The sequence below is a fragment of the Thalassophryne amazonica genome, chromosome 14 (genome assembly GCF_902500255.1).
Source record: "Thalassophryne amazonica chromosome 14, fThaAma1.1, whole genome shotgun sequence".
Classification (NCBI taxonomy): Eukaryota; Metazoa; Chordata; class Actinopteri; order Batrachoidiformes; family Batrachoididae; genus Thalassophryne; species Thalassophryne amazonica.
The window spans coordinates 30,628,609-30,654,539 of record NC_047116.1 but is presented as its reverse complement, the minus strand read 5'-3'; the positions used below and the strand labels follow the sequence as shown (position 1 = coordinate 30,654,539).

The 25,931-nt window shown below is 40.1% G+C and overlaps 2 protein-coding genes across 5 annotated transcripts in view; one reads left to right on the top strand and one right to left on the bottom strand.

The window, feature by feature from the left end:
• The first annotated feature begins 3,774 nt into the window (after positions 1–3,774).
• b3galt1b (UDP-Gal:betaGlcNAc beta 1,3-galactosyltransferase, polypeptide 1b) lies at positions 3,775–5,542 on the top strand. Its single transcript, XM_034187090.1, has one exon. It carries the CDS (start codon positions 4,492–4,494, stop codon positions 5,476–5,478), a length of 987 nt encoding a protein of 328 aa, XP_034042981.1. The 5' UTR covers positions 3,775–4,491; the 3' UTR covers positions 5,479–5,542.
• The window catches only part of stk39 (serine threonine kinase 39), a 105,132-nt gene continuing 83,812 nt past the window's right edge, over positions 4,612–25,931 (bottom strand). For 3 of the 4 annotated variants that reach the window (XM_034187083.1, XM_034187085.1, XM_034187086.1), the window contains one exon: positions 23,588–23,792. In XM_034187083.1, the coding sequence (XP_034042974.1) occupies positions 23,718–23,792 (75 nt within the window). In that variant the 3' untranslated portion in view covers positions 23,588–23,717. Of the gene's footprint in view, positions 4,800–23,587; positions 23,793–25,931 lie in introns of those variants that run through there. The other variant, XM_034187084.1, reaches the window with a different exon arrangement.

Here is a 25,931-nt window from a genome sequence, read left to right as displayed (position 1 = left end):
GTAACTGTGTCAACACTGGTGCTCACAGACATAAGTAAATTACTGATGGACAGTTTCAGTTCAGTTCCTGGTGTTGTATATTTTGTACTGCTGAAGTCCACAGGTTATTTACAGTGAGATGTCTGGCAGTGTCATGTGTTAAGAAACACACAGTTAATGTTAAAGGACAATTTGTTGTAGTCAAAGTGATGTTACATGATTTAAGTGAAATGTTTGTAAATAAAAACAAAGCTAATGATATTGGTAGCAGTTATAGTCAAAACGTAAGGAACAACTGATGAAGAAAACATTTAGAAACTCATCATAAAACTGTAATGGTAGTATTAAGTGTTTGTATCAGTACTCAGTATCAATGAGTACCCAAATGTAAGTACTCATACTTGTACTAGGTCTGGGAAAAAGTGGTATCGTTGCATGCTTATTGTAAATGCATTCAACTCAATGCATTTATAATGTCTCAGAAAGTGTAATGGATGGCGCTAACAAAAAGACAGGAAACTGAATATGCTGTAATTTTCTTTGCATATGTTGAGGTACGTAGGTGTTGTTGTAAAACAAAAAAAGATTCAAAGGACAGGGTGAGATGGACATGGTTCATCTTCTGTGGTAACCCCTAACAAAAACAGCCAAAAGAAGAAGAACCAAGAGCAATCTGAGATTTCTGACATCCGTCAGTCCGGATCCGGATCACCTACAAAATTCAGTGGAATGTTCATGCCCTAATATCTACGTATCTATGGTGCAAATTTGGTGACAATCTGTGAAGTAGTTTTGTTTTCTTTTCTTTTTGACGTAATCCCTCAAAGCCTACATAAAGTGAAATCTCGATCCAGAATCTGGATCCAGATCACCTCCAAAATTTAATGGAGTCTTCCATGGCCTAATATATATATGTGGTGAAAATTTCATCAAAATCTGTGCAATAGTTTTGACGCAATACTGCTAATAGACAGACAGACAAATAAATAATGTAACATGTGTGACCAAGTGTTATCTTTAAAAATAAATAATTTCTTTGACAAAACCAGCCAATATTTATTTAGGTTTTGACAATCTATATTGTAAAAGCCAAGTGGCCTCTATGTGCGTGCATGCCTGTGTGTGTATGGCTTACATCACGGCGAAACTGGGGAGAGCTGACATTTGCCGTTTGGTATGCTTATGTATTTTGGGTCAAGGATGAACACTGCAAAAAAAAAAAAAAAAAAAGGAAAGTTAATAGGACAATTTTTTTTTTTTTTTTTAGAAATTAGTGATTTTAGTTAACCAGTAAACAATGGGCGTTGTGCTGCAATGCACCATGGGAGTTCACGGTTTTGGGGTTTTAAATGTTGTTATTGCGGTTCATGTTAGTTTAACAGTGTTGGTAGTGTTATTAATTTAGGTGTTTTTGTAGTTCAGTTGGTTTAGTCAGTTTACTTAAGTGTCATGTTGCTGTTACCATGAGTGAGTTAAGTGTCATGTTGCTGGCACCATGAGTCAAATGTGTTTTGCATTTGATGTCTTCTGCCACTGTCTGTGTCTAAAAATAGAAGCACCTGCTTGCGGCACAATGTGGAAAAGACAAGAACCTCTCTGTCTATCCATCCATCCGTGCATATAACTTTGATCAGCACAGCTGATATTTGCCGTTTGGTATGCTTATGTATTTTGGGTCATACAACCCCAATTCCAATGAATTTGGGACATTGTGTAAAATGTAAATAAAAACAGAATACAATGATTTGTAAATCCTCTTCAACCTATATTCAATTGAATACACCACAAAGACAAGATAATTAATGTTCAAACTAATAAATTTTATTGTTTTGTGCAAATATTTGCTCATTTTGAAATGGATGCCGGCAACACGTTTCAAAAAAGCTGGGACAGTGGTATGTTTACCACTGTGTTACATCACCTTTCCTTCTAACAACACTCAATAAGCGTTTGGCAACTGAGGACACTGTTTCAGCTTTGTAGGTGGAATTCTTTCCCATTCTTGCTTGATGTACAACTTCAGTTGTCTCCGTTGTCATATTTTGCGCTTAATAATGTGCCACACATTTTCAGTGGGCGACAGGTCTGGACTGCAGGCTGTCCAGTCTAGTACCTGCACTCGTTTACTATGAAGCCACACTGTGGTAACACGTGCAGAATGTGGCTTGTCTTGCTGAAATAAGCAGGGACGTCCCTGAAAAAGACGTTGCTTGGATGGCAGCATGTGTTGCTCCAAAACCTGGATGTACCTTTCAGCATTGATGGTGCCATCACAGATGTGTAAGTTGCCCATGCCATAGGCACTAACACACCCCCTTACCATCACAGATGCTGGCTTTTGAACTTTGCACTGGTAACAATCTGGATGGTCTTTTTCCTCTTTTGTCTGGAGGACACGACGTCCATGATTTCCAAAAACAATTTGAAATGTGGACTCATCAGACCACAGCACACTTTTCCACGTTGCGTCTATCCATTTCAAATGACCTCGGGCCCAGAGAAGGCGGCGGTGTTTCTGGATGTTGTTGATGTATGGCTTTCACTTTGGTAGAGTTTTAACTTGCACTTGTAGATGTAGCAACGAACTGTTAACTGACAATGGTTTTCTGAAGTGTTCCTGAGCCCACGGTGTAAGATCCTTTACACAATGATTAATGTAGTGCCGCCTGAGGGGTTGAAGGTCACGGGCATTCAGTGTTGGTTTTCGGCCTTGCCGCTTACATGTAGAAAGTTCTCCATATTCTCTGAATCTTCTGACTATATTGTGGACTGTAGATGATGGAATCCCTAAATTCCTTGCAATTAAACATTGAGAAACATTGTTTTTAAACTCTTGGACTATTTTTCACACAGTTGTTCACAAAGTGGTGATCCTCACCCCATCTTTGCTTTTGAACAGTGGAGCCTTTTGGGGATGCCCCTTTTTACCCAGTCATGACACGTACAATTATTATCCTCAGTTCCCAAGCACTTATTGAGTGTTGTTAGAAGGAAAGGTGATGTAACACAGTGGTAAACATACCACTGTCCCAACTTTTTTGAAACGTGTTGCAGGTATCCATTTAAAAATGAGCAAATATTTGCACAAAAACAATAACATTTTTCAGTTTGAACATTAAATATCTTGTCTTTGTGGTGTATTCAATTGAATATAGGTTGAAGAGGATTTGCAAATCACTGAATTCTGTTTTTATTTACATTTTACACAACATCCCAGCTTCATTGGAATTGGGGTTGTAAATGAAAGCTGCCAAAATGGAACGTTGATAGGACTAATATTTTTGTAGAATCTATGGACATTAGCTAACATTGCTAATTACATTCTGGACTAACACGCCATCCCAGCAGGGGGACAGTAAATCATCTTTATATTAAAAGTGTGAGTTCAATGTAAGTACATAATATAATTGTAAATACGTTAAAAAATTTAATGACACAAGAAAGAGAAAACACTTATTTCCATTGTGGTTCATTTAAAAATCAAAGGATAAAACAGAACTAAAAATAAAATAAAATAATTATAATAATAATAGTGTGTATATGATAACAAGAACCTAAACAATTTATAAATACATTAAGACAGTAAATTAACATTTAAAAATTACATAACAGGAAAAAAGGGTTGAATGCTTCTAAAAATTGTTGAGGTCTAAGGTTCTAAAAACATTCTGGACTCATGCGCCATTCCAACTCATTATAGAAACTTTGCATAATTTATTACCACCCTTGAAAAATGTCACTACCTGTTTTATAAACACTACCCAATCTAGAGCCCGTGGATCCCCACGGGCAACACGCGAGTCATTCTATTATTCAGTGACCATCTGCAATAGCTGACGTTATCTTGTTGGTGCTTATTCTTAAGGTTTGTTTTCAGTTCTACACTGCTGCTGTCTGTATTGCCTCTGGCCAATCCAGAGAATAATTATGGCTAATCAAACAGTGTAGAGGCTTTTTGACATGCTGATGTGCCTCCCCACCAACTCTTAACGGTGTGTTATCTCTGCTGCAAGTGGAAACAAGCTGATTCGTAAAATCTACCATTGCGGTCGAGTGTCAGGCTTGAATCGCATGAAAGGTCAAATGGCGGTGCACCTAAAATGTTTTGCATAGTGCTTTACCTTGCTGTAGTTACTGGTTAAGTCCATACTGCTGTATAACCACAACTCCTGAGCTTATTGAATGTAGAACTGCAAAGCTGCTTTTCTTGATTTATTTTAAAACACATTTTGAAGACATTTTTTAAGTTCATGTAATGTTTCTCCTTTCTTTTGCAGATGTAAATGGAGAAGCAGACGTGTCAAGAAGAGAAATTGGAGAGCCACACAATTTTAAATTGGTTTGCACTAAAATGCATGCAGCATCACTTCTCTCTAAAGTAATCCATTACTGACAATTAATGTCAAACTGCATGCTGGAGCAGCTTAGTGCTGCCTCACCAGGCCAAACACTGCGAATGGAAAGAAAGCTCCATAAGATCCAGCACACCATAATACACCTAAATGCAGCATAATGCCTTCAAAAGTGTCATGTTTGTACCTGCTGACGGTGGTCTGCTGGGCAAGTGCCCTCTGGTACTTGAGTGGATCACGTCCAACGTCATCTTATGTCAGCCAGATCTCTTTGCCTATACGGAGAACTGTGAAACCCCCCAAAAACATCACGTTCACAAACATCCGCACCAGGCCGCTCAACCCGCATGCCTTTAACTTCGTCATCAATGAGCCCAAGAAGTGTGAAAGCGTCACTCCATTCTTAGTCATCCTCATCAGCACCACACACAAGGAGTTTGATGCGCGGCAAGCCATCCGCGAGACCTGGGGGGACGAGAGCACCTTTAGCGACATCCGCATCATGACCATCTTCCTGCTGGGCCGGAACACAGATGGCGTTTTGAACCAGATGGTGGAACAGGAGAGTCAGATCTTCCATGACATCGTCGTGGAGGACTTTGTCGATTCCTACCACAACCTCACCCTCAAGACCATGATGGGCATGCGTTGGGTGGCGACTTTCTGCCCCAAAGCACAGTACATCATGAAGACGGACAGTGACATCTTTGTCAACATGGACAATTTGATCTACAAACTGCTCAAGCCCACCACCAAGCCCAGGAGGAGGTACTTCACTGGCTACGTGATCCACGGTGGCCCCATACGGGATATGCGCAGTAAGTGGTACATGCCCAGAGACCTGTACCCCGACAGCAAGTACCCGCCGTTCTGCTCGGGCACCGGCTACGTGTTCTCAGCAGACGTAGCCGAGCTGATCTACAAAACCTCACTGCACACAAGACTGTTGCACCTGGAGGACGTGTACGTGGGACTGTGCTTGCGGAAGCTGGGTATACATCCTTATCAGAACAGTGGATTTAATCACTGGAAAATGGCCTACAGCCTCTGCAGGTACCGGCGGGTTATCACCGTGCACCAGATCTCCCCGGAGGAGATGCACCGTGTTTGGAATGACATGTCCAGTAAGAAACACCTGAGGTGTTAAAAGACACAAGGATTTCTGATTTTTTTTTTTTTTTTTTTTTAGTCATTTCACCAGTCGTGCTGAAAAAATGCAAAAACACTCAATCCTGCTCCAAGTCTCTATTTCCTACCAGATGTTCCAATTAACATCCGTCTATATGTCTGTTTCTGCTGATTCTGCCTCATGATTGCTAATGAATGCACACGGATAATTAAGCTCATATTTCCATGACTGAAATGTGGTTTTACTGCAGGATTTTTTAATTTTAAGTATCCTAATTTTAGTAGGTTTTAAATGTATAACGTGAAATCAATCTCCATTAAGTAGAGCGACCTCATGGCTGAAGATCAGCAACTTCCTGTCCTGCTCAAGTGTCTTTGAGTAAGACACTGAATCTGGACTCAGTCTGCTAAAATACTCCTTAACAAGGTGAAAACCAAAAGAGAATATTATTAAGTTGTGTTCACACTGTTGCAGCTAAAAACCTAGTTTGTCGTGCTGCAATGATCTTAAGTCGAGGAATGCGGCGTGCAGTCGTGACGCATCAAAGAATTGAATATGTTTTACTTTGTGTTTTCTTTTGTACGCACAGCCAGTGAGTGGAAAGTAGGTCTTTGGGTGCACTCGCGGTGGCTAATGCTAATAATGTGCATGTCAATGTACAGATTTGTTTTTCAGATTTTACATTTCAGTTTTGTTTCCTGCAAACACCAAAAGGGGGAAAAAAAATCTGCACTAAGAAATGTCTGCCTTCAAATACAGCAATCTGGTTTGCTATAAAATATGAGGTCTGCGAGAAAAATAACGTACCTTTTTATTTTTTTCAAAAACTATATGGATTTGAATCACGTGCGATTATATCAGCCAACCTTGAACCCTCGTGCGCATGCGTGAGTTTTTTCACGCCTGTCGGTTGCGTCATTCGCCTGTGGGCAGGCTTTGAGTGAGCACTGGTCCACCCCCCTCGTCGGAATTCCTTTGTCTAACAACTTGCTGAGAGACTGGCGCTTTGCTTTATCAAAATTTTTTCAGAACCTGTGAGGCAGATCGAAATGGACACCATTCGAGAAATTCAGCTGGTTTTCGGTGAAAATTTTAACGGCTGATGAGAGATTATGGAATGTTACTGTCGCTTTAAGGACTTCCCACAGAGCGGGACGTCGCGCCACGCTCTGAGGCGCTGTCGTCAGCCTGTTTCGAGCTGAAAACCTCCAAATTTAAGCCTCTGTTGACCCAGGACGTCGTGAGAGAACAGAGAAGTTTCAGAAGAGCTCGGGATCAGCAGTTTATCCGGACATTCCACTGTTAAAGAAGATTTTGTAATGAAAGACATGCGGACAGATTGGTGCGTTGGCAGGCAGCCAGCGCGGCGCGCCGCCACAGGAAAAACACCTCCGTGTTGATAACCATTTGTAAAAACCAGGCAGCTTTTGATGGCTTTCAGTAGAGTGAGTATCTGAGAAATTGTTTAATAGCTGGACATGTTCCAACTTGTCCTTAAGGCTTCCAACGGAGTTTTTGAAAAAAATAAAAAGGTCCGATACTTTTCTCACAGACCTCGTAGTCTTAAAGTGGAACTCTAGTATTTTTCAGCTTAGGCCCTGTTTGTTTGGTTTTGAGTTTGTCTTTTCACTTGAGACAACAAAACTCTTTTCATCAGTACAGTGTTCATTTAGAACACATTTTAGAATGTAAAGAAAAGAAGCATCCCTTCCTGTTGTAAACAGAAGCATGAGCCCATCATCAGCAATAAAGTCTCAGTGGAGAGCAGCGCTACTAAATGGACTGGACGCTAAGGTAAGCAGCTAACTGTAACCGCTCATTTTAAAAGGTTTCACTGCATTTAGTTAGGTAAATGTGTTCACAATTACCTATATCTCCACCTAACAGACACTTCTAATGACATTTTTGCCTGTTTGGTGACAACAAAACACAGTTCACTGAGTATTTTTAGCTTGCCCCAATCAATTACATTATGCAGTTGTAGCCCATGACCGTGTTTGCCTTTTAAAACAATACTGCACTGATTAAAATAGTTTGTGTTTGGAATGAAAAGATTAACCTAAAAACATCTAAAAAAAAAAGGCTGAAAAATACTAGATTGCCCCTTTAAGTCCAAAAATAAGTGCAGCGAATGACATAGATCATGCTAGCAGTGTTTAGCAAAGGTGCAATGCAGTATAGCTGCACAGACCGTTCTCGGTAGTACATATCTTTGCAATACCACAATAATCTGAACACACCTTTAGAAAGCCAAATATCTCCATTTAATATACTGTATTACACATATAGAATTAGATATTTAAAAGTGTTATTTGGACCAAAAGGTGTTAAACACTGAATACACGCACATTCAAGCAACGTTATTGGTATTGTAATTTAAAGGGGTCATATTATGCACCTTTGCAGCAAGTGATTAAGGGTCATAAGGTGTCTAATATGTATATGTCACAGACATGGAACAAGCAAAGGTCTTTAGCATCTCACCATGTCATTTAGGTCCTTGGTGGGCATTATGTTTCATGGCCATGTTCTCGCCTTCAGACTTTTTTTTAATCAGTAAATGCTTCTGGGTAAGGTTAGCATGGCTAAAAACCTTCAGCCCCCAGATCCCCCAACTACAGCCCTCTTAACCCCCGCCATTTTAAGCATTTTTCTTTATTTGCGTCTCACATGCCTGGAAAGTCCTCACCATCTCATTTAGGTCCTTCACACTTTATTTTCAGTTAATGCTTCTGGGGAGCATTAGCATGGCTAAAAACCATCAGCTTCCCCACACCCGCCAACTAAGACCCTCTTAACTCCCGGCCATTTTAAGCATTTTTGTTTATTTGTGTCTTGTAGCTGGAAAGTCCTCACCATCTCTGAGTTATGTCTTTGGCTTATCTGTGCCTGATTTACTTCTTTACAAAGAAGTCATATATCTTGTCCCCCTGTCTTTTCATTCTCAACTGGCCCTATGAGAAAATAAGCCAGTCTTGTTACTCCTAGCATCACTTACAATTACACAATGTTATTAAATCCCCACTTCCAGCCTAAAAACTGTCAGGGCAAATAGACAGTGGTGGGCACAGCTAAATCCACTAACTAAAAAGTTAACTTTTATTAAGCTAAACCGATAAACCACTAAAAGATTTAGTGGAAGTTACAGCTAAAAGCTAAACCGATAATTTTTAGTATTGACTTCAGTACAGTGGTAGCTACTGATACTACTGAATAAATTCAAAGGCAATCACAAACAACAGTGAGCCAGTGCTTCTGTCTATGATCAGCCTTCTCTCAGCAAAAGAGACCTGGTGACCAGAGAGAAAGGAAGGGGAGCATTAAAAAAAAAAGGAAAAAGAATATGTATTTTCACAGTCTTGCAGATGTCTCACGGGTGTTATGCACAGCAATGCAGTTTTGATTTATGGTTAAAATCTTAAACTAATTCCAGACAAGTTATGAAAATTAAGATCACCTCTGTCATTTTTACAAAGTGAAAATATCAGCTATGTTTTAGTTTTAAAGTAATGCATGAATTCGGAAGGTTTGATGTTAAACAGACACACGTTGCAAAAAGCATTATGGTGAAAATTAAAATGACCTTCTCTCATCACTTCCTCTCTCAGATGTTTCTGACCACTCTGCTTTATGCCAGGTCTGCTGATGGTTTTCAAAGTTAGCTGAAAAGCTAATCCGCTAACAAAAATGTTAGCTTTGCTAATTTGCGGTTAGCAGAACTGTGCCCACCACTGCAAATAGACCCCTGTATATGTAAATTAATATTCAAACTTTTCAGCTAGTTGACAGTAGGTCTTCACATATGGCCAAATTATCGTATTTCAATATTGAAGCCAAATATTATATCTCTATCGATATGATATGACTATGATTTCACACAAAGTGCAGAAACAGTGAAAATTAAGCATTCTTAAACAAAACAGTCATAATACCACACTCATCATAAGGTTAGGATACAGTGCCCTCGAAGTATTGGAACACTTGGTATTTCACACAATCTTGAAAACACCCACATTCAGAGCTGTGAAGCTGTTTTCGTATCTTGATTTGGTCCTGGAGTTGTAACAGCTGTCCCAGACCAGTCGTTTTATTATCTGACCAAAAGGCTGTCATGAGTTACCTCAGTACTTCTGACCACCGTTATCAGAAGTCACTGGATTGTTACGGTTTCTCCTCCCATCTTATCAGTGATGTAGCAGATATACAGTAGTGTTCAGAATAATACAGTAGTAGTGCTATGTGACTAAAAAGATGAATCCAGGTTTTGAGTATATTTTTTATTGTTACATGGGAAACAAGGTACCAGTAGATTCAGTAGATTCTCACAAATCCAACAAGACCAAGCATTCATGATATGCACACTCTTAAGGCTATAAAATTGGGCTATGACATTGAATACCCCAATTATGTTTTGATTATTTTACTGATATTTTATTCAGAGATATTTTAAAACATTAGAAAAAAACGTTTCTTTACCATTCATTTTTATCATTGAAGATCAAAAGTCTGGGTGTGGGACAAGCACAAAACGGCAATATTTGCATATAATGATGCTGAAAAAAGGTGAAAAAGTCATCATAGACTACTAGAACAAATTTCTTAACACACTTTCATTGTAAAGATAACTATAAAAGTGTGAAATTTCCCCTTTTTTCTGTTTTTCATACAATATGATCAAAGGACATAATAAGTGCCCGTAGTCTAAGAATCACCCATTTGCGTATTGAAGGGGCGGTGTCGTTCCTCCAGGTGGCACTGTGGTTCCATCCCAGTGTTGGTCGTTTTTATGACTTTTGATGTTTTGTCATCTGGCTGGTTGGAATTCTAGGTTTATTGAGCTGTTATCTGTAAGGAAGATCCTGTGGGTGTGTGGACGTCCTCTGAATTAGGACAGGTTTCATTAAACTGTCTAATAAATTGAACTGAAGTTGCCTGGAATGTTTCAACAAGTATCTTTGATCCATAGGGACTGTTTGGTGACATTTTCCTGAGGTGTTGTAAATGTAGTCAGGGAATGTTTGGAAGACTGGTCACTTTGTGAAAAGGTGGGGGCTTACAGTGCCTGACACTGAGTCAAGTGATAACATAGTCCTTCAGCTTAAGACATTCCGGTCTTAGAAATGTCTGGAGAATCAGTTCTTTGTTAAAATTAAAAAATGGAAAATTAAGGCAACTTTTCTGTACAGATTCTGTAAAGATATGCCTGTGACCATATTCACTATAGTGATGACAGTTTATACACAAATTCATTTATTTCACAAAATGGAACTAAGCCCACATACTGTACAAAAAGTTGCCACCACTGTTTTTAATACCACAAAATTGCAATTACAGAAGCAACAAAATTATCTGAATGTAACATTTGATGCACTTATTTAATAGTATAATATTATTATAATATTATTAATATAAAGACCTTGTTCTGTACTTGCAGTTGTGAAAATGTCCTTAAAATTAGAGCCCAGCTGATATATTGGTTGTCAGAGATCGGCGATATGAGCCTGTCACAAAAATATCAATATCAGCATTAAACACGGCAGAAAATCACTTGGAAACTTGAAGCATCAAACATAAATATGACCCCTTTAACACAAACACCCAGACTCTTAGGAGCTCCTTTGGCTGTTAAGATAATTATGCTCACAGAAATACCGTAACGATAGAAATGAACAAAAAATTCATTTTACACAAAGTACATATTTTACAAGCATTTTCACGGCTCTAGAAGTGTTTCACAAAAGCATTGTAACGTAAAACAGTTTTAGAAGGTCTCAAAAAGCTTGAAACCTGCAGAAGCAAACACAAACGACATGATTCATTTCTTGTGTTTTTTTTTTTTTTTACATTTTTAGGTCGGTGCTTTATTAAGACTGAACGCTTTGAGGTGTTGTTTGATCCAAAATGGATTTTCACTTAAAGACAAATAAAAGCATGTTTGTAGAAGGTGCACGGCCATGCAGCCGATAATAACTGTCAAAGCATTATTCGCTCCATCAACCTGACAGAAGAGGGCAGTCAGGGTTTAGGCTTCATGCTCTTTGTGATGTCATAAAGCAACAATGCATTTTAATTAGTCTGTATTCCACACTGTTAAAGAAATTTAAGACAGCAATAAAGGGAAATAATTTGGAGACTGATTTGGATCATTACTCAGATGTCAGTCTTCATGAAACACTTTTTGAATTTTAGTATCGGTAAACACACAGACACATGCAGTGAGATGATCGCTGCCCTCCCCCGGGGGTTGGCAGAGGTAGTAAGAAGAATGATAGATGAAGGTAAGATTTGATTGGCACTGAATGTGACCTATGTCCTGATTCATACAGTGATCACAGTGATAAGCACGTGACAGCTGTCCTGCTTTTTTTCCAAAATAGAATACACGTTGATTGGCAGGTTGTCCAACTGACCATATGATCATTTCCTGTTTTGTTTCTGTATCATTATTAACGTGTCCCTTTTATTTCTCGTGTTTTTGTCTTTGGTCCAGTCGTCTTCTTGTGCCTTGATCTGCTTTTTGTCTGTGGTCTTGCCTCTAAAAGCTTTTACATCAAATGACCATTTGATGTCTCATCCTTTTCTTCTTGCCAGCCTTGGATTTTGTGGTAATATTGTCCAGTAATGACTGGTTTTCTGCTCGTTTGTTGTTTCCTAAATTGTCAACGCCTGATGGTTTAATTTCTTCAACACAGAGGGAAGCTGATAAATATTTAGAAACTGCCACTGAGCTGATGGACTGCAGGTGCTGTGAGTGCCAACAGCTGGGAAGAAGTAAAGTTAAGAAGTAGGAACTCAAGCAAAGTAAAACAGCCAATTACTGTGCAGAGGCCTCGCTATGCGACAGCCTCGGTTCAGCCTCGTTTGTTGACGTGTCCTCATCTATTTAAAATGCAGAATTTCAATGCTGCATTTCATCTGGTCATAAATATGCTTCTCCTGATGTTCAGCTTTTTTACATTCTCTCTCTCTTTTTTATTCTGGGACATTCACAGAATTCTAGATACATTTTTGTTTTTTGATCATTTCTATTTGCTCAGAATCCCACGCACTGCTGAGAACACAAACTCAGAACCTGTTCTTTGCCTTGAGGCTTAAAGGACGTTCAGGTTTGTTTTTACAAGCCTGGACATATTTAAACAATGTTGGCATTAAACCTCTGAGGGTTCAACTCCTTTTGGTGAGTGTTGTTTGTGAAAAATTTGCTTTTGGAAAATTAGTTTTTGAATGAATGAGCATTAATGGAGCAGTTGTATCAGGAAACAAAATTCTACCGTAATCTCAAAATAACAGTGAAATAACCATTATAGTGGTCAGTGCGGTACAACTAAATAAAAATGGCCAGCTCGGTGAATTTTTATCTAATACACCAGTTCATACCAACTCTGCATTGATATAAGATGTGTATACTGCAGGTGGTAAATAGTCCCTTCAGAAATTTATTACCAGCTACGATGTATTTAATTCTGGTGTTCATCAGGGGTGTGTCCCGGCTCCTACTCTGTTTACTGCATGCAGTGACTGGGTGTCAGGTCAGGTGGCGCTAGTCCAGAGTGTTGAGAGCCTTTGTTAGTGAGGGGAGAAAAAAAAATCACAGCCTTCCACTTCACAAAATTAATTGATCTCCTGAGTGGAGCATTTGAGATTTGAGTGAGGAGTCTCTCAGCCCTCGGCCTTGGAGATTGAAAGAAGCCTGGGAAGCGTTTATCAAGTGGAGGTCACTAGACAAAATTGTTTGGCAATGCCAATACCTTTACTCCTGGTTATTCCAGAGTGGTGAAGGACTAACCAATAAACTAAAACGACAACTGGATGTCTTTGGTACTAGATCTCTTGGGACGATTATGAGCGAACATCGGGTACCACATTTTGTCCATGTGATGCATTTCTCTGGACATGATCTTGCACATGGGCGCCTTGCTGTTGAGGACCCCAGCGGCTGAAGAAGGCCAAAGGGACGCCCACATTTCACCAGGCTGCAGCTGATAGACTGTTAGTTTTGAAAAGTGGATTTGGGTCACTTGTCTGCCTGAGTGGTTGCAATCCAGAACCTAATGCAGATGGATACAGCTCCCAGACATGAACAGCAACATCCATCCATTTCCGAAACTCGCTTTTTCCAGTTGGGTGAGGGGGAGCTGTAGCCTATCCCAGCAGTCACTGGGTGAGAGGTGGGGTACAGCCTGGACAGGCGGCCAGTTTGTTACAGGGCCGACACAGACAGAGAAACACATTCATACATTCATTCACGTCTGTGGTCAATTTAAAGTCACCAATCCACCCGACCTGCATGTTTCTAGAAGTGAGAGAAACCCAGAGCACCTGGAGGGAGCCCAGGCAGACACCCCACAGAAAGGACTAAATGGGAATGGAAGCCAGGACCTTCTCCCTGTCAGGTATCCTTGCCATTACTAAGCCATCATGACCAGCAAGAAAGCGTTCATAACGAGACTATGAAAATCAACGGTTCTGGAAAAACAAACTTTTGAGTTAATGTGTGTTGCAGGTGCCCTTTAGATACCCATTTTATTTCATTTTCAGCATTTCATTTAAAATGGGATTGCCAGTAATGTGAATAAATATTGTCTAAGGTTGTAAAAACGTGGCCTTATATTATGGGCAAAGTTTGGCTTGTGTAGCAGGGAAATCAATTAAAGCAACACTGCATAAATGTTACTGTGCAAATCCCTAAATTTTCAGCTCCATCTCATTGCTTTTGTGTTGAAAAGGTGAACGTGCAACTGACATCATAAAAAGCTGATTTATCATTTTCCTAATAAAAGATGCAAGTGTGCAGTTTTTTTTTTTCTTCTTTTCAACACGCTTTGTTTTTTTAAAAGAGCCAGCTGAGAGTCATTCTACAGCTTTCAGCATCTGATCAGCACCATGGACAGCTCACATTGGCAAGTGTGTGCTCTCTCTCTCCCCTATGGTGTGTTTGTGGGACACACAAGTAAAAATTGTCAATCATTTGCAAAAGGAAAAACATCCTCAACTCTAAAATTCAATTTTTAATCAGGAACACGACCCAGGTTGGAGACTTGTGGGTAAATACTGTTGTTTAATCATGAACAGGTACCAAACTGAAAACATGCCATATCCAGACAGAAATGGCTGCATTTTCTCCATCTTATAAAGTCAGAAAAATGACTTGTAATTAAGGGGATTAATGAAAACAGGTTGCTGAATTCACTGGATAATCTTACTGAACATGTATTTGCCTTTTGATTTGTGCTTACACTTTCATCTGGAAGCAGTCAGATGTATTTGTCGATTTTCTGAGGCCATTTGTAATTTACCACGTTGACATTTCAAAACCTGAGGTAATTACACGCCTCATCTAAAGGCTGCTCGTTAATCCAGCTCTTCATGTATATCAGCAGCTGTTTCAGCACAAATGTGTATGTTGTTTCTCTGCAGCTAAGATCATCTTGGACTGGATGTATTCTCACATGTATCTGGCATATCAGTAAATATACTGCTACTAATATTATGGGAAACTTTTGTATTTCCCCACAACATATATGGCTTTTATGGCCCAATTTTTTTATTTGAATTTTATATTCCCCCCTTCCCAAATGGTTTGTAATATAACAGGCCAACATTTATTGTGAAAAAAATGTTCCCAAAAGGGGCTGTTGAAAATATATACATGAGGAATCAAAACTGGAATGTCCAAATGTTTCTACTGCACCAAAAATCAAATGTTTTTTTAATGTCTCATTAAAGAAAATAATCATCTATAAAGTTACAAGCCTCATTTTCAAATAAATAAATGGTTTCTTTGTTGGTGTGCTGGCTTGGTACATAACACAAAGGCAAAACTTTAAAAAGTAAAATAAAAAAATGGATTAAATGGAATCTGCTTTCCTCGTATATTGCATATGGCCACTTAAAAAAGACATGTACATGTTTAAAGGCACCTGTTCATTGTTATTTAGGAAGAATGAGTGTTCATAAAACTTTTCACAGCCCTGTGTACACCATCATTACGTACACGTAGTCCCATATAGGCCCTGAGGCTCGTTGGTGCCGGTGCTCATCATCACAACATTCAATGAAGAGGATGAGTGTCTACTGCCCCTCAACCGGCCACCGGTCCAAAGCAGGTTACTTCCCCAACTTCATCCAGTACCTGTTTACAGCTGGGTGGACTGAGACAATGCAGAAGAAGTCTCTTCAGAGGATCCTTGGGTATCCCTGGAATGACCGTCTAAGAGGAGCAGGTACTTTGTGACATGAAGATGAGGAGGATCACTTACACTGTGAGGGAACATCAGCGGTGACATTTTTTGCTCCATGTGGTACGTTTCTTTGTGCGTGAGTGAACACGCAGGTGCCTTAGTGTTTAGGATCCCAGTGGCTGGAGCAGTCCAAGGAGACGCCCACACTTCACCTGGCTCTAGACTGTTACTTTGAGAGCTTGGGATGGTCCAGCTATCTGTCTAGCTGGTTGCTATTCAGGACCTAAGGTGGTTTCTGTGGTGTCGTCCCAGCCCTGAAATCAGCTCTGTGCTCTGTAGATGTGGTCATCTAGGAAGAAGCCCCTCCCATCATTAGTGTGTGAGTCATCACTGGAAACCGCAACGCAAATGCAGTGCATTTTCTGTCAGATTCAGGCGATCATTAAATGTCCTCAAAAGATCTGAAATCTTCTCCAATTTATTCAGGACATGCTTGATTTATCACCAAAGAGCAGACCGTATTATGGCTCGGGGGGGGGGGGGGGGGGGGGGGGGTCTGGGGGTTCTGCCCCAGAAAAATTGGACATCTCAGATGCATTCTAGTGCATTTTCAGGTCTATTTACCCACTAAAAAAAAAATCTCCAAAAAAAGTTAATTTTTTGTTGGGTCAAGTCGATTTTTCTACCCCAGAGTCTTTTCACACAACTTGTATCATGATGATGCAAAACTATAATACACAGTCTGTCACATGCATTAGAATGCAGTGTTACTATTACTGTTAATGCTCTACATTTATCTAAAACATTTCACTTCAGCAATTTGTGCTTTTATAAACAACTGATTGTGTCATAAAAGAAAAACTGATACAAGTAAAGCTGCATCTACTATTCATTAAGTCACCAACATAACTTAATTCTCAGGAACACTGATTTGGGCTTAAATTAGATTCTTATTCAGTTCTATGAGAAACACAATAACAGATTCTTCCATCCAAACAACGCACAAACGTTTTTCACATCAGTATACATACGCAGGTCGGACCACTCGGACCGCGATTGAGGGGCTGCACAAAATGATCGGCCATGTCGAACCCTGGCCGAATGCCGCACTCCAGCGAGCCTTCACATCAGCGGTCAAATGAGGGTGAATGGCCATTAGACCCACACTTGGTCAAAGTCGAGGTGCCACCCACTAATTATCTCACAAAGGGTCCAACTAAAGCAGCTGACATGAATATTTCAAACATATAGTTATAATAATGTCAATATGACAAGTTTATTGGTACAGTTAATAACAAACATGTCACGTCTGTCTTTAAATATATATATAATAGCAATTATTTATTTGTTGCTCCTCTGCAGAAATTTGACATCAGATGATTACAGAGAGGGAATGGCTAAAATGCGGAAATGGTACACAATATGTACATAGAAAACACAAGAATTCTCAGAATAAAGAATTTAACAGGTTTACATTTGCTATCTTAATACCTAAAAATAATTCAGAGATACTGAACTGTTTGGACAAACAAATGGCTTGTCAACCTTTCAGTGTTTGCCTTTTGGTTCATGTTCAGATGCTTTGTTATACAGAACATCTCGTGTCGTAGTGCAGCAGGAAACAAAATGGTTTGATTTTGCCCTTACAGCTGTCTGGTCCACAAGTATTTGGACAGAGACAAAAATCTTTTATGCCTCCTCTATGCACCAACACAATAGAGGCTAACACACACACACACACTCATCTTCACCCGCTTAGTCCAATTAATGGGGGCTGGAGCCTATTCCAGCAGTCATGGAGCATGAGGCAGGGTACACCCTGGACAGGACGCCAGTCTGTTGCAGGGCCACATATAGACAAACAAACACATTCACACCCGTATGGACAATTTCAAGTTTCCAGTCCACCTAACCTGCATGTCTCTGGATGTGGGAGGAAGCCGGAGCACCCGGAGGAAACCCACGCAAGCACGGGGAGAACACAAACTCCACACAGAAAGGCCACAGGTGGGAATCGAACCCATGACCTTCTTGCTGTGAGGCAACAGTGCTAACCACTAATCCACCGTGCTGTCCCACAACAGAGTCTAAATGAAACAAAAACGATTTGTTGTAGTGTGGACTTTTAACTTTAATTCAAGGGGTTTAACAAAAATAAGTTTAGAATTACAACCATGTGGACGCCCAGCCAATTTTTAGACCCTGAAGTATTTTGGACAACAAAGACAAGAATTACTGGCAATGCAAAAATGTTTACATCTGGTTTTCTTCTGACGAATCAGGAGATGGACACATGAAGTTTTCCTCATCATTAAATATGTCTTGGGATATATTTAGATCAGGGGTGGGCAACTTGTTCCAGAAAGGGCCAAGAGGGTGCAGGTTTTCTTTGCAGCCACTGACTCCACCAGGTGATTTTACTGATTAATATCACTTTGAGCAGATAGAATCAGTTAATCTGTGAGCAGCAGACAGCTCCTGTCAGCCACTTTAGCTCTGTGAGACAAAGTGTAAATGTATTTGTTTTTTCTGTTGCGTTCGTTATGTGTGGAGTCAGACCACCTTACAAAGGGGCTAACCATGTCCTGCACTGGGGGAGCTGACCACGCCTCCTGCACTGAGGGGGCCAGTGGTGGGCACAGTTCAGCTATTCAGATATCAGATAATTATCGAAGCTAATGTTTTTGCTATCGGATTAGCTTTTCAGATAAGTTTTAAAACCATCATCGTACCAATTATTTTCCGATAAATTTAGTTCCAGTAACTTTCAGTCCAATAACATTTTCTTTGCTGGTAAAGTTTAACAATCAAAAATGTTTGTAAACACTAAAATTAAACATTTTAGTCCATCTGTTGTGTGTTTCTAGCCACGGAGCAGACTGGCTGCCTGTCGCTTGCTGCTGACATCATTAAGCGCAGAACGTGATCAGCCGGTCGACGCAGGGAGCATTGTGGGTAGTGTAGTTCAGGTTCACTTTGCACGTTACAGTGGCTTGTCCACTTGACACAAAAACAAAACAGACTCATTTTAACATTATTTTATTTTATTTCTTTGTGGCTGTAATTTAACTGCCAAGACTCCGTGGGGGAGAGGAGCTCTCACTGCACAGCTGTGTGTACAGAGGGAGGGACTTTTCTTCACATCTAGACATTGTTTTGGATTTAAAACATGGATTATTTATTCAGATGAATCCCACTGAAACTAACAGGTAAGAATTTATATTTACTACGTGTATTTTACTCTGCCAATCAATGCATTAATGGATGTATTTTGGTTGTGTGACAGGGTTCAAAGCATGCGAAAAAAACAGCAGCTTTTAGCTCGTAAATGCCGGTGTATCTAAATACCGAGATAAACTGTGACTTCTAATACTGTGTTTTACTGCTTTTGAAGGATGATGACAATGTTTGGAGTTTTATTTTTTTATTTACTCATTTTTCCCATGTTCTTTGTCTTTGTGATCCTTGAATTTACCCAGAAGCCCCTGCGGCGCTTAAAGTGAAACTGGTTTATCAGAAGCCGACAGTGTAATCTGATGTGGCCACGTCCAAACCAATACTAATAGTTATCGGTTACCTGTAATAAAGATAAATTTTTTAGCAGTTTATCGGTATATTGTCATAAAAGATAACTTTTCAGTTATCTGATTAATGGTTATCGAAGCTAACTTTTTGGTTAGCTGTGCCCACCACTGGAGGGGGTTGATCACATCTCTTGTACTGGGGGGAGCTGACCACGCCTCCTGCACAGAGCAGGAGACGAGAGGGACATAGTCTCTGGACAGGAGCAGCGCTGCTCGCTGAAATGTCGGTGACTTATGGCAGCAAATACACTTTTGTGTATAATCATACTGTGGCGTCACTCTGTATATTCTGCATGCAGTTCTGTGCACAGATTACGAGGACAGTCACAACAACTCTAATGGGGTTGTGACTGGAGAAGCTGTGCATCGTGGAACTTTCATCTGTTTCACCACCAGTTATAGCTCCATGGTGGAGCGGAAGACTTCCTTAAAAACAACACATGAAATTTAATCTAATGACAAAAGCTGTGATGTGCAGTTTCTCTAATCACAGCTGCAGAAGCCTATAACTCCTTCAGAGTTGCCATGAGTCTTGGTGGCTTCCCTCACATTGTCTTGCAAGGTTACTCAATTTTTGAGAAATGCCTCCATTTACAGTACAGTACTATATCAATCAATCAATCAGTTTTATTTATATAGCGCCAAATCACAACAAACAGTTGCCCCAAGGCGCTTTATATTGTAAGGCAAGGCCATACAATAATTACGTAAAAACCCCAACAGTCAAAACGACCGCCTGTGAGCAAGCACTTGGCGACAGTGGGAAGGAAAAACTCCCTTTTAACAGGAAGAAACCTCCAGCAGAACCAGGCTCAGGGAGGGGCAGTCTTCTGCTGGGACTGGTTGGGGCTGAGGGAGAGAACCAGGAAAAAGACATGCTGTGGAAGAGAGCAGAGATCAATCACTAATGATTAAATGCAGAGTGGTGCATACAGAGCAAAAAGAGAAAGAAACACTCAGTGCATCATGGGACCCCCCCAGCAGTCTAAGTCTATAGCAGCATAACTAAGGGATGGTTCAGGGTCACCTGATCCAGCCCTAACTATAAGCTTTAGCAAAAAGGAAAGTTTTAAGCCTAATCTTAAAAGTAGAGAGGGTGTCTGTCTCCCTGATCTGAATTGGGAGCTGGTTCCACAGGAGAGGAGCCTGAAAGCTGAAGGCTCTGCCTCCCATTCTACTCTTACAAACCCTAGGAACTACAAGTAAGCCTGCAGTCTGAGAGCGAAGCGCTCTATTGGGGTGATATGGTACTATGAGGTCCCTAAGATAAGATGGGACCTGATTATTCAAAACCTTATAAGTAAGAAGAAGAATTTTAAATTCTATTCTAGAATTAACAGGAAGCCAATGAAGAGAGGCCAATATGGGTGAGATATGCTCTCTCCTTCTAGTCCTCGTTAGTACTCTAGCTGCAGCATTTTGAATTAACTGAAGGCTTTTCAGGGAACTTTTAGGACAACCTGATAATAATGAATTACAATAGTCCAGCCTAGAGGAAATAAATGCATGAATTAGTTTTTCAGCATCACTCTGAGACAAGACCTTTCTAATTTTAGAGATATTGCGTAAATGCAAAAAAGCAGTCCTACATATTTGTTTAATATGCGCATTGAAGGACATATCCTGAACAAAAATGACTCCCAAGATTTCTCACAGTATTACTAGAGGTCAGGGTAATGCCATCCAGAGTAAGGATCTGGTTAGACACCATGTTTCTAAGATTTGTGGGGCCAAGTACAATAACTTCAGTTTTATCTGAGTTTAAAAGCAGGAAATTAGAGGTCATCCATGTCTTTATGTCTGTAAGACAATCCTGCAGTTTAGCTAATTGGTGTGTGTCCTCTGGCTTCATGGATAGATAAAGCTGGGTATCATCTGCGTAACAATGAAAATTTAAACAATGCTGTCTAATAATACTGCCTAAGGGAAGCATGTATAAAGTGAATAAAATTGGTCCTAGCACAGAACCTTGTGGAACTCCATAATTAACCTTAGTCTGTGAAGAAGATTCCCCATTTACATGAACAAATTGTAATCTATTAGATAAATATGATTCAAAGCACCGCAGCGCAGTGCCTTTAATACCTATGGCATGCTCTAATCTCTGTAATAAAATTTTATGGTCAACAGTATCAAAAGCAGCACTGAGGTCTAACAGAACAAGCACAGAGATGAGTCCACTGTCTGAGGCCATAAGAAGATCATTTGTAACCTTCACTAATGCTGTTTCTGTACTATGATGAATTCTAAAACCTGACTGAAACTCTTCAAATAGACCATTCCTCTGCAGATGATCAGTTAGCTGTTTTACAACTGCCCTTTCAAGAATTTTTGAGAGAAAAGGAAGGTTGGAGATTGGCCTATAATTAGCTAAGATAGCTGGGTCAAGTGATGGCTTTTTAAGTAATGGTTTAATTACTGCCACCTTAAAAGCCTGTGGTACATAGCCAACTAATAAAGATAGATTGATCATATTTAAGATCGAAGCATTAAATAATGGTAGGGCTTCCTTGAGCAGCCTGGTAGGAATGGGGTCTAATAGACATGTTGATGGTTTGGATGAAGTAACTAAAGAACAATCAGAGAGAAAGAGTCTAACCAAATACCGGCATCACTGAAAGCAGCCAAAGATAACGATACATCTTTGGGATGGTTATGAGTAATTTTTTCTCTAACAGTTAAAATTTTATTAGCAAAGAAAGTCATGAAGTCATTACTAGTTAAAGTTAAAGGAATACTCGGCTCAATAGAGCTCTGACTCTTTGTCAGCCTGGCTACAGTGCTGAAAAGAAACCTGGGGTTGTTCTTATTTTCTTCAATTAGTGATGAGTAGTAAGATGTCCTAGCTTTACAGAGGGCTTTTTTATAGAGCAACAGACTTTTTCCAGGCTAAGTGAAGATCTTCTAAATTAGTGAGACACCATTTCCTCTCCAACTTACGGGTTATCTGCTTTAAGCTGCGAGTTTGTGAGTTATACCACGGAGTCAGGCACTTCTGATTTAAAGCTCTCTTTGTCAGAGGAGCTACAGCATCCAAAGTTGTCTTCAATGAGGATGTAAAACTACTGACTCTATCTCACTTACAGAGTTTAGGTAGCTACTCTGCACTGTGTTGGTATATGGCATTAGAGAACATAAAGAAGGAATCATATCCTTAAACCTAGTTACAGCGCTTTCTGAAAGACTTCTAGTGTAATGAAACTTATTCCCCACTGCTGGGTAGTCCATCAGAGTAAATGTAAATGTTATTAAGAAATGATCAGACAGAAGGGAGTTTTCAGGGAATACTGTTAAGTCTTCAATTTCCATACCATACTATACTCTTTGTATTTCTAAATGATCAACATAAACAAAGTCCAAATCATTCAGTGTCTTGTAAATGTTTATGTATCCATCCAATGACTTGTCTCAAGAAAACTGGCTGTAAATGTAATGATTTGTATCAACAATAATGCCTATATATTGTTTGTCCATTTACTTATGTGCTCTGAAAATAAACAGTTTATACAAATGGCTTTGATTCCTCAATAGTTAATGTGATATTTGCTTAAACGTCTTAAAGCTAAATGTCTACAATGCCAGCACATCTTGACTGTTTCAACTCCCCTGTGGTGGTGGTGGTATTGTACAAAAGAAAAATGACAAAAGTCACTGTTCAAATACTTGTGGACCCAACTTATAACTACAGCTACTGTTTAGCCTGATGACAAAAATCACACATTAAACTGCCTGGTGGAGCTCAGCGTCCACCTGCCAAACCTCAGGCCCAAACTGCAATTAAAACAGGTTATCTCATTAAGATTCTCCACTTGAACGGAACATTCCGTTTGTGAAACGGTACTCAGTAGGTTCTGCTCTTTGTGCGGTCATTAACGACTTTATTTTCATAGGCACAGGGAAAATTAACAAGGCACCTCTAGCGTTTTGAAGCATTAACACTGGACTGAGCAGATTATACACAGTAGCATCCGGATCTCAGTTCTCCTGCACGCTCATGCAATTAGTTCCCATCTATGATTGGAATAAAGGTGTCGACACAGTACTACAATCCTCTGTGTTTCAAGACATTCTTTACGGTACAAAAATGTGCTTTTTCCAATAACTTAACTCGATCTTACACAGAAACATTTGTGAAATGCAAGTCAAAGCTAATTTCAATGTGACAACAAAACTGTGTGGGACAAAAAAACAAAAATTTCTCATTTCAAAAATGAACAAGAGCTCCGCTGAACACAAGACAATCCAGGACAAAAATTAAAGCATTCAACGCTACATTTCAGTCACCTGCTCTTCACCACCTGAGTGCATCTTTAGTTTCCTGGGCTTGATCCTGATTTCCGTCTGCTGGGCGGTGGAATGTCGTTAAGGTTAAATAGTCAGGAAACAGTGAGCAGCGAGGGAGGAGCTAAGGATGCGGAGGCGGGGCTGTTGGGGGGGGGTGTCTCTGCCCTGAACTGTCTCCTCTGTCTCACCTGCTTTAGCCACAAAGACATCAGCTAACGCTCAGCTGTGCAAATCCGATCAGCTTCACCTCGTCGGGAATGTCAGTGTCATCGCAGCCGGAAGCCTGTGTGAGCAGGAAGACGTCAGGGAGGTCGCATCCTATAACTCTCAACGACAAATCTAATCCTCCCAAAAACATCCTGAACCACCCAGAGAGCTGAAACTACAGTCTCATTACAGATGCTTTCTTGAAAGTTCAGTAACACAGACGTGGCAACAGGGAAGGTCACTCATAAAAAACCCTACAAGGTTGTGTCCCAGTTCAGTGGCTGCAGGCTACTAAGGAATCATTGGCTGGTTATGTCATAAGTGCTGCGACTCAGCGGTCTCATGTCAAAGACTGCTCATGAAGCATCCAACACTCATCTTTTCCTCACAAATGAAGGATACAACAGCTGTGTCTTTCATAGCCCAAATAATCCCACGAGTCACTGCTTGAGTTTTAAAAGGACATGTTTAGGCTCTGTATGAACATTTGTAAGTAAAGCAGAGAAAAAGTACTGAAAAATTATTACTAAACTATGGATTACGCCCACTAAGATACCTTAGCACGTGCAGCTGTCAAAGGTTGCCAGGCGATAAGGGCAGGGAAAATACTCCATGGCCTAGACCGTCTCATTTCAGAATGGTTTGTTCTGGCCTCTGAAGGGCTGGAGCATGAAGGGTTTCATGGGACACAGAACTTCAAAAGGTGCAGACCCCAATTTGGGACAGCTTAAGAATGTGTTGTATAGAAGTTGAATGTAACCGCAAAGAGGTTTTTAACTAGTACACTGTGAACAAGTGTAAATAACGTAAACGTGTAAGGTAGCCAGCTGCCCAGACATTTTCAGTTTCCGCAGCTCAAGTACACCAGTCAGGTTAACGGGTTTATTCATTGGCATGTTCAACACATTACAGGTTTGATTCAGATCAAATCACAATATCAAGATTAAAATACTTGTACCATATTTGTCTGAGTGCTCCAAACAAAATTCTACCTGAGGGGGGGATGGGTATTTACACAAACTCAAAATATTCCAAATATACCGTTTGTTGGACAGCCCATTCCAATAAAATGCATGATTTCCTCAAAAATACGGAATAAATCACTTGTCTGTCTGTTTTTGTCCTGTCTTTTAGCCATTTATTAAATGTGTTCCTTGTCAGCTGACGTCTCTGGCTCTTAAAACTGCTTTTTCATCTCACACACATGGACACTAATTTACTTCACTGAAACATTCTGCACAGCGTTTATATTAAAGCAGAAAACTTTGGCACTCATGGAAGCTTCAAAAGTTCCTACCTGACTCTGCAGTTAAATAATCCATTTGTTGTTGTACGTGATTCCTGCTCATTAAGATAAAACAGCCATACCTGACCAGTCAGCCTCTCAGTGAAAACAGTGAAACTTACAGTCTGTCAACACCGTTTTCTCTGTTCTCGTCCAGAAGTGCTGTGTGTGCTCACTGTGTCCCACACTCTCACACTCTAAATAGCAAACAAACATCCAGGCAGCAGAGAAGATCTCCATCTAAACTCCCCTCAAAGTTTTGAACACGTACAAAACTTTCTGACAAACTTTGCAGACATCAGCCAACAAGGAAGACATTTTGCTGGATGGAAAAAGGACTTGTCGGACAAAAATGAACACAAACTGACAGTAGCTCCTTCACTGTGGGACTGGGGACTGTACAAAGCTAGCCACACTGTCACAGAACACTTCCTGTTTCTTCCACAAAAGTCTTTCACAATAAGCGCACAGGTCAAATGGATGATGTCATCACAAATCAGGGGGAGAAGAAACAAGAAAACCATTGTGAAAACCTTTTTTTTCTTTTTACAATGCGTTGTTTTGTTGGATGACCAGAATACCAAAGTACATCCAGAGAAATATGTTTATGAGCAGATAATTTGTTTTAAGACAGGAAAAAGGTGTATGATTGGTATCATCTCAGCCGATACTGAAGGTTCCAGTTTCAATACTGTATCAGATGTGTGTATCATGCAGGTATCATGCAGCCCCTACTTAATACAACAGGTCCTAGACAATTTATCCATCCTTCCATTGTCCCAAAGCTCATCTTGTTAGGGGTTGAAGACGGGGTGCAGCTTGTACCAACACAGTACCACAAGAACTATAAACAAAGGGCAGCATGGTGACAGATGTGGTCAGTATGTTTGCCTCCCATCAAGAAGGTCCCTAGTTCAACACCACCTGTGC

Bases quoted from the DNA above. Each gene is read 5' to 3' on its own strand.
- b3galt1b (XM_034187090.1), top strand. From the start codon at position 4,492: ATGCCTTCAAAAGTGTCATGTTTGTACCTGCTGACGGTGGTCTGCTGG.